This window comes from Schistocerca serialis, chromosome 5 (assembly GCF_023864345.2).
Source record: "Schistocerca serialis cubense isolate TAMUIC-IGC-003099 chromosome 5, iqSchSeri2.2, whole genome shotgun sequence".
NCBI classification, from domain to species: Eukaryota; Metazoa; Arthropoda; class Insecta; order Orthoptera; family Acrididae; genus Schistocerca; species Schistocerca serialis.
In genome coordinates this window covers 54,237,186-54,255,106 of record NC_064642.1, presented here as the reverse complement: position 1 = coordinate 54,255,106, position 17,921 = coordinate 54,237,186, and the positions used below count along the sequence as shown (strand labels likewise).

The window sequence follows — 17,921 nt, the reverse complement described above, 5'->3', positions numbered from 1 at the left end:
CAGAGCCATTTGAACCATTGCTTCTAGTATTTTATAAGTTTTAACAAATTTTTTAAAAAATTTAAAAAGTTTTACCCACCTGACGTAATTTAAATGTTTTAATAATAATGAAGGACTCACAACGAGTGAACATGGCAATTTTATTACTTGATGATAAATATGAAAAAGTCGGACGACAATTTAAGAATTTTACTTATGTTTCATTTTATGTATTTAAATTTGAAGTGGCTTACTTTCCTTGAGGTTTATACGTAGTTCACACAAATGGCGCCATGTGACCAACCGATGTGGTCTCCATACAGCCAGCCTTCCGCGAACAGTAGTATTCAATTAACTGTGGATGAATCCCGACCAACAGGCATTGCATGCATTGATCAGAAATGATAGTGGTATGTAATATAAAAACCATACGAGTTAAGCCATTAATTGCAACTTTCTATGACATCTAACTGCGTACCTCTTGTATTCTTAGCATTGAGAATGGCTAGTTTCTAGCTGAAATCTAGATCTGCCAATAACATTTAAAAAGGACGACTGACAGCTGAAATCTATTATTTACAAGTACTGTACAGTGGTTTGCGGAGTACGTGCAGAGTTTCCTACACACCCATCCCCCCCCCCCCCCCCCCCCTCATCATTGACCTGCACACCGCTTTGTCATCCATCTCTTGCGGACTAATAGAAAGGCAACACGAGGCTACGTCACACCTCAGACAAGACGTCTGGAAGGCAGCTGAGGCAGTGATTGTCCCGGTGGGCACGAGCTGTTGCCGCTCCGGGTGTTGGGCCGGCCAGCTGCCGCCGCGGCAGGTGTCCGCGCCGCATCTGCTCCACCTGCGGGTGGCAGCTGCAGCCTGCTGCCCGATACCTGAGCCCTGATTCTTTCTTGCCGCCTCAGTCGGGGTTCGGGCATGGAGCCAGTCACATGCGGCAAGATGCGCCAGCGCCTGATGCTACTGACGAAGACCACGCTGAGCCTAGTTCTCAAGGCAGTCCGTGGTAAGGTGCATTTTTAGTACATCAATTTTCGCCCCGTCAGTGTGAGAAAACTGTTGTTTATTTGTATTGTGGTAGTTTTTTCTTATAACTGCACGTAAACTTTCACGATAAAGAAGCCTGGTTCCTTTGCTACACGCGTTTGCCATTCAGTTATTGGTCTGACACTAACAACGCATTACTCTTTCGTTTTGACTACAGTGCGTCTAAAGTTTCTATCGTTCATTGGTCTGTGGTGACGTGTAAAGTACATTTCAATTCCTTAAAGTTACTCAAAAAGGCCTGGGAAAGCCCTGTTTTACTTTTGAAAACAATTTCCAATACATTTCTTTAACTTGCGAAGCGGCTCATCTGCTTTTAGCTCAAGATGTCTACTGACAACTAAACGTTTTTACTGTCAAGCTCCTGGAAGACTGTTTGTAAAACTTCTTAGGTCTGTCAGTCAGTCAGGTTTTGACATACTACGTCAACGGAGTCCTGTGTAGAAGCGTCAGTAATTTCAAAGCCAACTGTAGCTAAGCGGAGAGTGGAAAATTTTGACCCGTGTGCCCTAGTGTTTTAGTGAAAAAAAAATATCCAAGAGCCGGATCTCATTCGCTGTCGAACGCTGTTAAGTGCCTCTGCACCTTGAGATAAATTATGTTCCAGCGGAAAAATGTTGATATTGGAGCACAAAATAGCGAAAACGCACCTGTTTGTTAACAGACTCTGGGGTACCAGCAGCCTCATTCTCCGTTCCTCAGAATCCTTAAAAATTTTCTCAAAAGTTTTGGCATGCGAACATAATCGCGCTCCTATTAACATGCAATTAACGTGCAATTCACCTGTACCACAAGATCCTCCCCCTCACCTGTAACTCGCTCACATCCCATTCACTCCCAGTTGCCCTTCTCACTCGTTTATCAAGCCAAACTCATTGACTTTCGCTGGGCGAGAGATTCGTAATAAATGCAAGGGACCAATGCGGTAAAGTACTCTTTGTAAAACCGAATTGAGATTCCACGTGGACCTGGCGACTTATTTGTTTTCAACTCTTCCGGTGGTTTCCCTGTGCCACTGATGCTTATTACAATGTCGTGCATACGAGAGTCTCTTCGTTGGTCAAACGATGGTATGTTTGTACGAGTCTCCCGCATGAACGATTTCTTAAACGCGTAATTTAAAACTTTCACCTTAATTTTGCTACTGATCAACGGATAACTGGATGGGAGCCTTAGAGCTGCTTAGTGACTTTACATAGAACCAGAATTTTGTCAGTTTCTCGGTCAGATATTTTGCGTAGGATGTCAGTTGTGGTTGTATGCTTCACGCATAGGTCTTTTCGAAGACGCACGAATCTATACTATCCTTTGCCTGTCTTCATTTGCGCGTTTCGTTTTGAACCGATAGTGCAACAGCATTTGCTTACTCAGCATTTTCCGAATTTAGTTGTTAAACTATGGTGGGTATTTTTCGTTCTTTCTCTGACAGAAGAATCATGCGTCATAGAGAAACCGAATGTATGGAAGTGGCGAACAACAAACTGCGGTCACTGAAATCGCAGGTATTATTCCTCGATTTTCAGTTTAATAATTTAATGTATCATGTCGGCGATTATTTTATGTTTTATAGGTTGACTTCAGTGCATTTTAAGCCGCCGCCGCTGCCGCCCCTCCCCCCAACCCACCCACACACACACACACACACACACACACACACACACACACACACACACACACACACACACACGAGAATAGCATGTTCACACTTTGTAATGGCACTGAAGACCATGCAGTTGAGCACCCCACATCCAACATTATCATCACTTCTACGTGCCACTCAGCAAGAAATTGAGACAAGTTAATAATAATACGTATATAATAATGTGTATATAATATTTTGTATTTATCATTTTCTATGTTGTTTCGGTCGTTTCTTGTAGTTTTAATGCAGCTGTATTGTGTCGGGTTAATATTTCGTACAACTGAATTTCAATTTCAGATACGTCCACGTACAACTGTGCTAATAACACACTGGTACAAAGGATACCAGAAAATAGTTTCTGATATTGCTGAGCAACAATCAAGCAGAATTCTTAAGGCAACACACCGCCTTTATTGTTTGAGTACAGCCGAGGTTTCGGCCTTTTATACGATTTTCAGGTGTTTGATTATGTGTATTTAACATATATTGCAGGATACTTAACTAGTGACAGCATGTTAAGTATTCTGCAATATATATTAAAGACATAAAATCAGGTACGTGAAAATGGCCTAAAAGGCCGAAACCTGCGTTGTACTTAAATAAACAATAAAACAGGCAACTGGCGGTATATTCCTTTAAAAGATGCCAGAAAGGTTCTATTATGTGGCATTTATTTCGCTTTTTCGCAGCGTTCACACAACCCTCAGTACATGTATTCGTCCTTCCAAACTATACATCGAATCACATTTGTCAACTGCCTTCTGACCGAGCGAGGTAGCGTAGTGGTTAGCAAAAAATGGCTCTGAGCACTATGGGACTTAACATCTTAGGTCATCAGTCCCCTAGAACTTAGAACTACTTAAACCTAACTAACCTAAGGAGATCACACACATCCATGCCCGAGGCAGGATTCGAACCCGCGACCGTAGCAGCCCCGCGGTTGCGGACTGCAGCGCTAGAACCGCACGGCCACCGGCAGTGGTTAGCACACTGGACTCGCATTCGGGAGGACGACGGTTCAATCCCGCGTCCGGCCATCCTGATTTAGGTTTTCCGTGATTTCCCTAAATCGCTTCAGGCATTTGCCGGGATGGTTCCTTTGAAAGGGCACGGCCGAATTCCTGCCCTGTCCTTCCCTAAACCGATGAGACCGATCACCTCGTAGTTTGGTCTCTTCCCCCAAACAGCCCAACCCAACTGCCCTCTGATGGCATGTCACACCACAGCATCATTTCTTGTTTACATGCTGCAGCTACCGCTCTTCGTTGAGCGACGAGGTCGACCTTAGCTTAGTGGAAAGCGTTCTCAAGGCAAAAGTTCTCATTCCTGCTGCACTGTAAACCGTCTGAATGTAATAAACAACGTGGGTTAATCAAGTACCTGAGATATTCACTTCCCCAACACTAATTAAGTGGCACGCCTATAAGAAACACACAACTCTGCACGCCAGTACTCTTTCTTTTAGTATACCATCTCTTGATGCTAAGTGGCCTACAGCTACGGCAATATTTATACGAATAGCTCGAACTCTTATTTATAAGACATATTTGTTCAAATGTGTGTGAAATCTTATGGGACTTAACTGCTAAGGTCTTCAGTACCAAACTTACACGCTACTTAACCTAAACTATCCTAAGGACACACACACACACACACACACACACACACACACACACACACACACCCACACCCGAGGGAGGATTCGAACCTCCGCCGGGACCAGCCGCTCAGTCCATGACTGCAGCGCCCTAGACCGCTCGGCTAATACCGCGCGACAGACATACAAACATATGGTTTCTTGTCCATTCGCATCATCACACTACAAAATTTCTTTAGTTACTTCGTAACATATAAGCGTGGAAGAACGTAAGCAAGATGCTCTGGTGCAGCCGAATTTCCTTACATAGTGCTATGTTTCAGTCCGCTCAGATTCAGCAGTTTCAGTAATTTAGAGGAAACATAATGCAGGAGAGAGTAGAAACGAGTAGTTTTTCGTTCAAGACAAAAACGATTTTATGGATTTCCTACACTTTGTACGAAGCGCATCCATACATGGCGCCCTGTTAAGGGGCTGTACTTCTGTCCTTGCCATGTCTGCTAACAGTGCACCTCATTGTCTAGGTTGCAACTAGTTACATATTCGTTATTTGTGTAATTAAATTCCAAATTTCAGCTCGCGTGAATGTAATGCCTTACTCCGTTTGAAATACGTAATCTGACTTCCTTGGAATTGTGGTGCGAGGGCTAATGTTAGTGTATGGAACTGGTGAATATAAAAATGTATTGTAGATGAGAAGTGGACTTAATAGAGAGGGTAGAGAACGTAACATCTATAACAAACCAGGGGGACCAATTAGTTCCATCATAACCCATATGGACGGCTTGATGAATTTCGTTGAAGCAAACGACGATGCCTCCTAGCAAATAATTTGTGAAACCATAACAAGCAAACCAGAAATGTTATCTCTTGGAAATACATCCGTGGATTCGTGGTGAGAGACCGTTAGTCATCAGGTAAGGAATTTTGGATAGACTCGTTACTCTAAACCTGCAGCACCGTTGGCATTCCCGCAAGTGTCGCTTGGACCGATTATCACGTTGCGGCAATCGACATGGCGTCAGCGCCGTCCTCCGCTGACAACGTTTGCTGCGCCAGTTAACGGCACCCACACTGCGAGACGCGGCAGCAACGGGAATTTCCTACAGATGCACCTGGAAGAATCCTTCCGTACTTCAAGTCGGGGGCGGCCCGGTTTAGTCAGAAATGTTTGCACGAGTAAATGACACCTTCCTCGTCAGGAACCATTTCCAGGTGTTGTCAAGGCAACGGCATAGATTACTTAGAGTCTTAGCAATAATGTGTGTGTGGGGGGGGGGGGGGGGGGTGTGCTGTGTAGATGTCTGCTAGACACGCTAAGAAGCGCCTCGGACGGTCATCACTTGCCCCATGTTTTGCAACCTGAATGAACCACGTTTAGTTCTTTTTAACAAGCAAAAATATTTTTTTTCCAGAGTGTGACGCTTTGGTACATTGCCCCAAGAATTTATAATTGAAGATCTTTTAATTAGGCTCTGCGCATACAGTTTTTGCGTATAAAACAATTTTATTATGGTAAGTTGCGACTTCATTGGACATGTTAATCGTCTGTGTGTTGTGAACGAAGACAGGTAGGAACTGACCCATAAAGGTATTTTTCATACTTCACAGTTGTGCCTTTGTTCCATTAGTTTCAGGTGCCAAGAACTTAGCAGTAGATTAAATTTTACCACCAAACCATATGTATAATAAATAATTATTCAAATAACCGGATACGTTGTAGGGCTCTTCGTAATTTTTCATTGGAACACTCCTTGTAGAATGAACGATCAACTATTACACTAACATGCATAACTACTTGTAAAGCATGACTGTGGTGTACGTTGAAAGGAGAGCAAGCAACGCTAAAATTCTAGGTCAGACTGTATCTCGAAACTACTTGTAAAGCGTGACAAGAGTGCCAATGGATTCCTACTGGACTAAATGAATGCTCACGGATGAACTCCTGTGGCTTTCTCTAGGCCCTGTTCTTATGTATTGACGAAAGTAGTTAACCGAGATGATTAACAAGGTGATAAGTCGCGGAACAAGTACACAATGCACCCTTTGCATGCGTTTGTTGAAGCATAAATTCATTTTTCTAGAAAATATGCTTCTCTTTGACAATTTCACGGCGAACACAATTTACAAAATCGCAAGGACACAGTTCGGGAACAGCATCTCCTGTTGCCATTTATGCACTAAACTATACACATCAAAAAAAGTTCTGCATCACCCCAGTTCCCAGAACTCCTAGAGATAGACGTTCACTGTGGATGTTTTATCACAGACACGGTTCCTTTGACTGTTCGGTGATGTCACTGAACCCATCCAAAGAAGTAAACAACCATACATGAGCTGCGCCTATTAGACGGAGGGAGTCCGACAGTCGATCAGTTCCAGTCTTTTTACCAGGAAGGAGATACACGGCTCGTGTTGTCGGTAGCTCAACCATGCCTAGATGGTCGATACCGCGGTTCGATCGCGTCCACATTGTAACTTAGTCACGAAGGGCTCTCAACAAGGGAAGTGTCCAGGCGTCTCGGAGTGAACCAAAGCGATGTTGTTCGGACATGGAATAGATACAGAGAGACAGGAACTGTCGATGACATCCCTCGCTCAGCCCGCCCGAGGGCTACTACTGCAGTGGATGACCGCTACCTACGGATTATGACTCGGAGGAACGCTGACAGCAACGCCACCATGTTGAACAATGCTTTTCGTGAAGCCACAGGACGTCGTGTTACGACTGAAACTGTGCGCAGTAGGCTGCATGATGCGCATCTTCACTCCCGACGTCCATGACGAGGTCCATACTTGCAACCTCGACACAATGCAGCGCGGTACAGATGGGTCCAACAACATGCCGAATGGACCGGTCAGGATTGGCGTCACGTTCTCTTCACCGATGAGTGTCGCATATGCCTTCAACCAGACAATCGTCGGAGGCATGTTTGGAGGCAACCCGGTTAGGCTGAACGCCTTAGACACACTGTCCAGCGAATGCAGCAAGGTGGAGGTTCCCCGCTGTTTAGGGGAGGCATTATGTGAGGCCGACGTACGCGCTGGTGGTCATGGAAGGCGCCGTAACGGTTGTACGACACGTGAATGCCATTGTCCGACCGATAGTGCAACCATGTCGGCAGCGTATTGGCGAGGCATTCGTCTTCATGGACGACAATTCTCCCCCCCCCCCCCTCCCCCCACCCCCATCGTGCACATATTGTGAATGACTTCCTTCAGGATAATGAAATCGCTCGACTAGGGTGGCCAGCATGTTCTCCAGACATGAACCCTATCGACCGTGCCTGGGATAGCTTAAAAAGGGCTGTTTATGGACGACGTGACCCACCAACCACCCTGAGGGATCTTCGCTGAATCGCCGTTGAGGAGTGGGACAATCTGAACCAACAGTGCCTTGATGAACTTGTGGATAATATGCCACTACGAATACAGGCATGCGTCGATGCAAGAGGACGTGCTACTGGGTATTAGAGGTACCGGTGTTACAGCGATCTGGACCACCACCTCTGAAGGCCTCGCTGTATGGTGGTACAATATGCAATGTGTGGTTCTCATGAGCAATAAAAAGAACGGAAATTATGTTTATGTTGACTCTATTCCAGTTTTCTGTACAGGTTCCGGAACTCTTGGATCTGAGGTGATGTGAAACGTTTTTTGATATGTGTATAAATGTCGTACTGGCGAAATGAAAATTCTGTTAGCATTCCGACGTACGTGTGAAATTACTCGTAATACATTACATAACTCCGCTTGATTGTTTCTGTTAATTGCTACAAAGAAGCAAAACCAAACTACTGATCCCTATCTGGAATGTGCAACTCGAAGTATCTGTCTGACCTGGGTCGCAAAGCGCTTGACTGAGCGCACCGAGAGGTCGCGGGATCGTATCTCTGTCTGACGACGGACTCTTGGTTTAGACCGAGCCTTCACCTCTCAACGATGCGATGAGTCTTCACAAACGATACATACACTCCTGGAAATTGAAATAAGAACACCGTGAATTCATTGTCCCAGGAAGGGGAAACTTTATTGACACATTCCTGGGGTCAGATACATCACATGATCACACTGACAGAACCACAGGCACATAGACACAGGCAACAGAGCATGCACAATGTCGGCACTAGTACAGTGTATATCCACCTTTCGCAGCAATGCAGGCTGCTATTCTCCCATGGAGACGATCGTAGAGATGCTGGATGTAGTCCTGTGGAACGGCTTGCCATGCCATTTCCACCTGGCGCCTCAGTTGGACCAGCGTTCGTGCTGGACGTGCAGACCGCGTGAGACGACGCTTCATCCAGTCCCAAACATGCTCAATGGGGGACAGATCCGGAGATCTTGCTGGCCAGGGTAGTTGACTTACACCTTCTAGACCACGTTGGGTGGCACGGGATACATGCGGACGTGCATTGTCCTGTTGGAACAGCAAGTTCCCTTGCCGGTCTAGGAATGGTAGAACGATGGGTTCGATGACGGTTTGGATGTACCGTGCACTATTCAGTGTCCCCTCGACGATCACCAGTGGTGTACGGCCAGTGTAGGAGATCGCTCTCCACACCATGATGCCGGGTGTTGGCCCTGTGTGCCTCGGTCGTATGCAGTCCTGATTGTGGCGCTCACCTGCACGGCGCCAAACACGCATACGACCATCATTGGCACCAAGGGAGAAGCGACTCTCATCGCTGAAGACGATACGTCTCCATTCTTCCCTCCATTCACGCCTGTCGCGACACCACTGGAGGCGGGCTGCACGATGTGAGCGGAAGACGGCCTAACGGTGTGCGGGACCGTAGCCCAGCTTCATGGAGACGGTTGCGAATGGTCCTCGCCGATACCCCAGGAGCAACAGTGTCCCTAATTTGCTGGGAAGTGGCGGTGCGGTCCCCTACGGCACTGCGTAGGATCCTACGGTCTTGGCGTGCATCCGTGCGTCGCTGCGGTCCGGTCCCAGGTCGACGGGCACGTGCACCTTCCGCCGACCACTGGCGACCACATCGATGTACTGTGGAGACCTCACGCCCCACGTGTTGAGCAATTCGGCGGTACGTCCACCCGGCCTCCCGCATGCCCACTATACGCCCTCGCTCAAAGTCCGTCAACTGCACATACGGTTCACGTCCACGCTGTCGCGGCATGCTACCAGTGTTAAAGACTGCGATGGAGCTCCGTATGCCACGGCAAACTGGCTGACACTGACGGCGGCGGTGCACAAATGCTGCGCAGCTAGCGCCATTCGACGGCCAACACCGCGGTTCCTGGTGTGTCCGCTGTGCCGTGCGTGTGATCATTGCTTGTAAAGCCCTCTCGCAGTGTCCGGAGCAAGTATGGTGGGTCTGACACACCGGTGTCAATGTTTTCTTTTTTCCATTTCCAGGAGTGTAGTTCGGTTTGCACGTTGGATTGTGGGTCCCTTCCCCCGGGTTGATGATTGAGGCAGGTTGGGGACACGCAAGTCGCCGAGGTGGATTCTTCTGGAAAGACTTGCACCAGGCAATTGAGCCACACGAAATTGTTGTTATATAACGAGGCATGTGCACACTCCATAGAAGTATTGCTAATGTATTGACAGCAAGCAGGCACTGATTATCGATTCTTTCATTTTAACAAATCGTTTTCGTTCCTACTGTCCATCTTCCAGCACCACACAGTATGTTTCACATGAGCGGAAACAATGTGGGATGGGATGTTCTTATCGCGTTACGATTAAATCCAGTAAATAAACACGTATATTCCTTGGGCGGTGTAAGAGTAGTTTCCCGTCAAGAGAAGTGTTGTTCCGTAACATGACTGAAGCGCACAAAGACCGTTATCTAGCTCTTTGCTATAATTACGTATATCACTGTACTTTTTAGAGGAACATTGTTGGTAGTTTCGGAGGCAAACATGAGCTGAGACACTGAACGAAGTTGGAAGTCCGTAAACGCTCTCTCGCGTTCTCATTCGTACTTAAATTGTGTGTGTCCGCGCCAAATTGGCCCGGACAAAATCCGTGATTTATCTTCGGCGTTTCTACCTTCGTCTCTATCATTACCGCACAAACGTCATCTTCAGTCTCTAGCGACGACGTTTCTGCTTTGTTAACCCTTTATTTACTGGTGCAACAGTCGGTAAAGCAACAGGCGTTTGGAAGCAAACTGAATTGTTTCCCGCTTTAAAGTACCTCTCACCAATGTGACGAAATGTATTAGCGTAAATTTATTGCTTGTTAGTGTCTTCCACTAGTACGGTAATATTTTAGTAAGTAGTTAAGATGAAACTTAATGACAGTTTGAAAGTTTATACTTGTAGTTGGCGTCAGTATCCAGGAGTTGCGATATCTGTATAACCCTGATAAAACAGTAGGTCCTGTGTTTTTCCATGGGAATAGACTGAACTATTTTAACTTACTTTTCATATATCTGCCGTTTATTTCACTTCATGTTGTTCAATAAGCAAAAAATAGCAATTGCACTTTACATTCAGTTAGTTAAGAGACTTAATTTGTGCTCATCCTCACTGTCGAAACATTAGTGGCACATGTTGCAGCGAAAGTACTATGCATATCAATTATGCTTCGTTGTAGGAGTAACCAGAACATTCTATGAGTCAAAATAACAGTTTATGAACTTCCGTTCATAAAATTTGACATAATTACGAAATATTCAATGTTTATCATAAATAGGAAATCTTTGCAGTTACTATCAAAGTAAAAGGTATTTATGAATGTAACAAAATCAATTACATATCTTTAAAAGTTAAAGCCGACCTCGGTGGCCGAGCGGTTTTAGGCGCTTCAGTCCGGAACCGCGCGACTGCTACGGTCGCAGGTTCGAATCCTGTCTTGGGCATGGATGTGTGTGATGTCCTTAGGTTGGTTAGGTTTAAGCAGTTCTAAGTTCTAGGGGACTGATGACCTCAGATGTTAAGTCCCATAGTGCTCAGAGCCATCTTTCAAAGTTATGAATGTTACGCCACGACATTAATGTAACATAATATCGATTGGTTAAGTTAATTAAAAATATCGTTGACTTTTTCATGAATGATGTTAAAATAGGGTTGTGTTCCACAAGTTTTTTGTGACTTGTTAAGAAAAATAATTTTAGTGGTATAAGCCGGTGGCGTATGGAACCATCGATTTGTAATCGGTAAGTCCAAAAAGATGAATCAGGTTCTTCACAAGTGAAAGTTGATGTGAAAAATGTTTAAAAACCAAATGGTATCGTAGACGTCCACAATCAACAGAAATTGTGAAAGATCCTGCCTTACTACGCCACATGCGTATGGAAGCGTACCAGATACTACACACATTTCAACATCATAATTCAGCTGGGCGGACGCCGTTATCTTTTGGCGTTCTCCCATCTTCTTCCCGACAGAGGAATCCCACGATTCACGAGTCATTATCACAATCCGAGGTCGCAGCTGCGCAGAATCCTTGCCCCTTGTTATCACGAATTCGTCAGAGGTCTCGTCTCTTCCCGGAATAAACATTTGTATAGCGTGAACAAGAGCCACTTTCAGGAAACATCAGAATGAGCGCATTTTTTTTAGACATTCCGTAACACCGTGTGACGATACAATTTTATAACGAAATTTTATCACACAATGGGCGTACACTAAGGGAACAAGTGACTGTGTTGTAAGCGACATTCCTTTATCGTGTTTTTAAGCCTCGGGCCACGCACGATGCTCAAAAATGCAATAGAATAATCACTTAAGCTGTTCTCGTTACTAAATTGTGGCACTTGTTTAGCAAAAATTGATACAGAGTGATGAAATTACGTTGCTCATATCTGAAAAACATTTCTCTCTTGGAAGAACACGCTTACTGTACTTGAAGGACAGTGGATTTCTCGTGTTTCAAATGAACGTGGCGTTTTCTGTTCCTGCGTATTGACTGTGTGATTACCGATTAAGCATGCTAATTGGATTCCTACAGGAATAAATGAACTCATGGGTGATTTCCCGCGGCTTTCTCCCCATTGTCGTGACATACTGGCGAAAGTAATTTATTGACATGGTGCATACAGTGGATTAGTCGTGAAACAAGTATGCACAACGTTCTTATAGTCTTTAAATTTCAGAATGATTGTTCACGGTTTCTAAAATAACAAGACAATGTTTGGAAGCAGGTTCTCTTCTTGGCGTACGGTCTCTAAGTTAGAAATGTCATCTTAGCGAAATAATAACTATCTTAGCATGCTGGCGATAACCGAATAACACGTGAAATCACCTGCTGTGAAATTACAAACTTGAATGAGAGAATCGATGATTCTGTTCTTTCTGTAATGTTTGATGTTGGTTCCTTCGTTGTGGCTGCGAGCTTTTATAAGCTTTCGTTAGCCACTGCTGCAGAGGATCTCACTGCGGCAACTGTTGCTATACGTTTTTTTTTCCCCCCCTTTTGCTGTTCATTCTTTTCCATATACTGTCGTAGAATACAAACAAAGGAATTAAAACTTGGAAAGTTTCCCATTTTTAATGAAATAATTCTTTCCCCAGGTGGAAGGCTGCAACTTCTGAAAGTGTAATTACGAAAAGCGCCACTGAATAATAAATTCCAGTGTGCAGTGTGATCTCTGTTGAAGTACAGCAAAAAACCGGGGTTAATCTGGACTCGAGACTGCACGGTTTAAAAAGTAAATAAATAAACCACATCGCCATAAACCAACATCCACATATTCATTTACAAAACATGCCACCTGTTGCATTTGAAAGCCAACTGCTTTACTCGGGCATTACTCGCCGGAAACAACGGGTTGGAAATCGACCGTTAGCTCCTAGGAAAAGGACTAGGCGGAAGTATAGACAGCAAATTGACCGCGAACATTAGAATGGCAGTGTGTCTCGTTTTTACCTGAAGGTTAAATGAGGAACAATGGAAAAGTATTTCAGGGATATCCGACAGTGGGGTTGGGGCCTCGTTTCCCACCGTAAAAACATGAGCGACTGTGTAATAGGGTACTGTAAACGAAAGTATTTGCTCTGCGCGTAACTGAATACTTCAGGCGTATTTCTATTTTGTTTTCATTTTTCAAAAGTCGTTGAAGTATACAAGTATAATGGACAAACCTGAAACCAGCACTCCAATAACCGGGAACTTACTGTATGCAGGAACATTCGCCTTTTTCATTTTGTCATGAGAAGGCTGTGGTGGAAGGCGGAGGCGTGTCTGACGCGTCTACAGCAACAGCTCGGTAGTCCCTGTACTGCTATCACTTTCCTGGTAACAAATCGTGTGCACTGAGAGAAACGGCGCTTCCTTTGATGCGGTTTCAAGTGACAGTCCGTTCTCGCTGGGTCATTCACATTAGTAAAACTGTGCCTAACATTGCTGTTACAAGTGCCTGCTTTTTAGGCTAAAGGTTTAGCAGTAGCATATCGCTTCGCTTGCCTTGGAAGTAGCTTAGAGGAGGATGTCCATTGTTTTGTTAATCGGTTCAGTGAATAAAGAAATAGTTAGGCTCATATAAAGTTGACCAACACAGCATGAGCGAAACGGGAAACAGTATCAAGTCGAAGTCATTGGATTTGTGAACTTCAACTCGTGAATGCTGTAAAAGTGAGTAAACTGGCCACTTAGTTTTTTAAAAATGTCCGTTGACCGACAAATTCAAACGTAAAATGAGCTGTGAGTATTTGTTTTCTATCGACGATGAAGTCATTGGGTATGAAACACTGTATCAGTTTTTGAAGAGCAGAGTGGAAACACTGTCAGTGACATGCGATTGCTGTCTTTCTCGGCGTATTCTGTCTTCGCCAGAAGATGATGGGTACGAAGCTTATCGAAACGTTGCGACAAGACGACGCCACCACTCGGCTGATAACCCGAGAAGAATTAATCACTGTTAGTGACTGTAGCAATTGACCATAATCATCCTAAATAGTATTTGTTCCTATTTTCACTCCCCTACACCCATGCACTGTTCAACGGCTTGCAGAGTATAATTGTAGATTAGAAGCAGGTTTTCACAAGTTTGGGAGCAGAATATGAGAACACAGTAGAGGGGATGCGGAACTGGCGAGAGTCCGACGGCCATTGCTTCCGTAAAAGGCTGTGTCAGTCATCTAGTTGCTGCCTACCGAGCCGAGTAATCCTCTCAAGCCAAAGTAAATGTCTCTACACTACTTCGTAGCACGACGCCAATTAAAGGAACATAAAACATAATCGTCATTAAGTGTCCCAGACAGGTATCTCATGGCAGATGGGGCTAAATGGAGAGGATGGCAACTACAATAGCTGATAAGAATGTCTGACTATTGATTCATACAGTACCCTCTAAACTTCAGCGGCCAATCCCATATAATTTCCTCGTCTAGTAGATTAATGATTGAAAAGTCTAATGTTCGATGTGCACCGAATAAGAACGACTGTCACAAGCTTCTTGTTTTGACGGACATAGAAGGAAGCAGTGGTGTACCCTTAACGTGGTGGAACGTGATACTACAAACGGACAAAAAACTTGAGTGTAGCACTGAACAGCTAAATAATCTGTCGCTCAATGGCACTAGACCATTAGATGTATCTTTGATTCCCAACTGCTTTGTGTTTCCGCATATCCTGACTTATTAATGTGTGCCGCACGACATGAAACTTCTGCTGGTGCCGCCGCTACCGACTCCTCTATCGCGTCGCTGGATTAATAGGACCGATTTTTATCACAAGCGACTGCTGTGGGGCTCGCAATCTATCACTTCCTCTACTGAGCCTCCGGTAGGCACGTTTGGAAGGTGAGAGTCCTAGGTTCCCCTGCGTGTGACTTCGTTTTAGAATACTCTCTGGTATTAGTCAGGTAACTTCGTCCAGATTTGGCGTTCTCTCCTGTCAGTCATCAAGGCCACTAGTAGATAGCGACGAGTCATCTTGCCGAAATATCGCAAGATATGCACAAAGACGACTCTACCCTGCAGTATACCTGAGAGCAGTTCTAAATGTTCATAAAGGGGTTCTGGTGAGCCTGTTTTAAATCTGGTGCCGGATTACTCAGCTCAGACTTACCCGTTCTGGAACGCAGTTTAGACACCTGACGCAATGGCCAAGCATAAGATACCGCCACAAATCTAGTACGGACTGACCATAATGCACTATTTGTGGTGAAGCTCCACTGAGCTGCTAGTGTGATTTCACCTGGTAATGGATGTATCAGCCAAACGAAGAGAACTGAGGGGGGAAAAAATGGAATGAGGAAAGATGACTGATCCGTAACTGCGATCATTACGTCAGAAAGTTTTCACAGTGGTTAGATGGTCATGTTACATGTGACTAGGTCTGCTGTTGGCGAAGTTATTGTGTCGGGGAATACTCAGAAGCGCACTAAATACACTACAGTGACATTAATGTGACCACTTGACAAGACTGGCAGCGCGGACCACTGCGAGGGATGCCGAAGTGTCAACGAGGTTCTGCAACGCACCGATAGGGATATGGAGCCATGCGGACTTCAGTGTCATGGCCAGCTGCGCTCGGTTTCTCGGTTCAGGAACCATTTAGCGAACAGCCAGATCTAGGTGGTTCCGTAGGTTATCGATTGGGTTTTAATCCTGGGTGTATGGTCGCCAGGGGAGTACGGTAAACTCATGCTGATGCTCCTCGAACGACGTACATTACGAATTGTGTGATACGTTGCACTGTCTCGCTGGTAGAGGCCATCGGGCTGAGGAAAACAAACTGCGTGTATGGGTGGTCATGAATAGATGCACACTTGTGTTGGTCCACGGTGCGTTCCATGATGACAAGATCACCCTCGGAGTGCCACGAAAACATCTCCAGATCTTTACGCTCCCTCCTCCGGCCTGGAATCTTCAAACGTTTGTTGGAAGGTGTTCGCTTTCAGACGTTTCACGCCGCACACACCAACAGCCATCTGTCCGCTGGAGCATAAAAGTGATTCATCAGTTTTCACCACTCAGTGAACGTGCAGTTGCGATATTGGCGTGTAAATTCCAGCCTTGGTTCCCAGTGAACAGCTGGCAACGTCAAACTGGCGCCTGCTGCAGAGGTTCATACGCGACAACCTCCACTCAACGGTCGCTGAGGAGAGACTGTTGGTAGCTTCCTGGTGCGGTCAGTGGCTCACCAGTTGCACGTCAGTTAGCCCGTTCACATCTCCGCAGCCGTCGTTAAGCCAGGTCACCCAAGGCCCGTGTTGCACCACAGGTGCCTTGGCGCCCGTTTTGTATAGAGCCATTTTGCCGTGCAAGGTATATGTACTTTACCACGGCGTCACGCGAGTAGTTTATAAACTTGGTCATTACGAAGTGCTTCGACCCGTGACACGAAAGCCAATGATGCCCTATTGGACGTCAGGTACTCGTAAATCACTTCATTTACACATTGCGCCCATGACTGCACTGTTTTCTGTGTCCCCCAGACACGCTTTATATAACCTCCACTGCTAGTGCTGTCACCTACCGTCTGTGATTGGTTATTGCACGCTGACGTCCAACATTGGCGGTGGTGACATGAATGTGACTTGGGCCGTGTTTAATCACAGCTTCACACAATACATTTACTGACAGACTAAAAAGTCTATAAAAAGCACTCTACGAATTGATCGTCGAAGATCATTAGTAAACTAATGCGGAGCATTTCCCATCTAGCTGTGATTTTCTCAGTGAGAAAACGACGTAACGTGAGTCAGTATTACCGACCATTGTTGGACTGGAGCTCGTAAATTACTGTTTGTAAAAACGACTAATTGGCGTCTGTAGGAGTATTACACACGAAGCTGTAACAGGACTGCAGACCAGTGCAAGATGATTGTGTAACGTGACCAGTCAATACTAGGCATGCCACTCAGATGGGTCTGTTTGTATACCATTCGCAAGTGTGGCTAAATGAGTATAATTTAGCGTAAATGAAGTTTCGGAGTGATGATGCGATAGGCTGGTTGCGATTTCCTGGACTGGACTTGGCCGGGTAGTTTTGATCAATGACAAAATGGACGTAAGTGTTTATGAACATGTGTTTGACGATTTTGCCTAGAAGCTGAACCACGTCTGTAACAACTGTTCACTATGATTCACGAATAGTGCAGACAAATTATACCTACAGTTGCGCCAGAACTTAGTGGAAGGCCTTCCCCGAACATTCACACTCTTATGGAAGCGTGTTAGTTGCTTGGTTAGCGTCTTTGAATCTCCCAATGATTCTCGTCCGGAGACTTTCTCCCCCATTCTACAGCGAGGAATCAACAATATTAGCTACACCTTTGCCCCTGCAGTCGCAAAGGGTCAGACAAGTACATCTTGTCAGCTATACATCTTCTCTGAGAAGATTCGTGACGAGGTGAGAGATTGGGGTTACAGAATCGAAAGGAGCCAATCAACATCGACCAGTAGTGACTGGTTCCTAGTCGCTTCCAGCTTCAGCTAACAGACGACGCTGTATTCAGTGTATTTAATTCTATGAATGAAGAAGTGGCACGCAGCGTTTACGATCAGTGAAATGTTACGAGAATGGGGTATGAAATCGTTTTTATTGACATTTTAGATGCATTAAACATAGTGTTTTCTGCTCGCTTAAGTTGGTAGTGGCTGGAAAGCTCTCAATACCGATCAGTATCGTTCTGTTTCCATCAATTTAGATACTTCAGTGAGCCTGCATATACAGTAGAACGTGGCAGAACAACAGAAATATGACGCAAACTAACTTGCTCCT

The 17,921-nt window shown here is 45.2% G+C and overlaps 1 protein-coding gene across 6 annotated transcripts in view; it reads left to right on the top strand.

The window, feature by feature from the left end:
- The window catches only part of LOC126480948 (ras-specific guanine nucleotide-releasing factor RalGPS2), a 365,602-nt gene that overhangs the window by 183,489 nt on the left and 164,192 nt on the right, over window positions 1-17,921 (top strand). For 2 of the 6 annotated variants that reach the window (XM_050104367.1, XM_050104366.1), the window contains exon 1: window positions 923-999. The exons of the other annotated variants lie outside the window; for them this stretch is intronic. In XM_050104367.1, coding sequence (XP_049960324.1) covers window positions 936-999 — 64 coding nt within the window. In that variant the 5' untranslated portion in view covers window positions 923-935. Of the gene's footprint in view, window positions 1-922; window positions 1,000-17,921 lie in introns of those variants that run through there. 6 annotated transcript variants of the gene reach the window in all.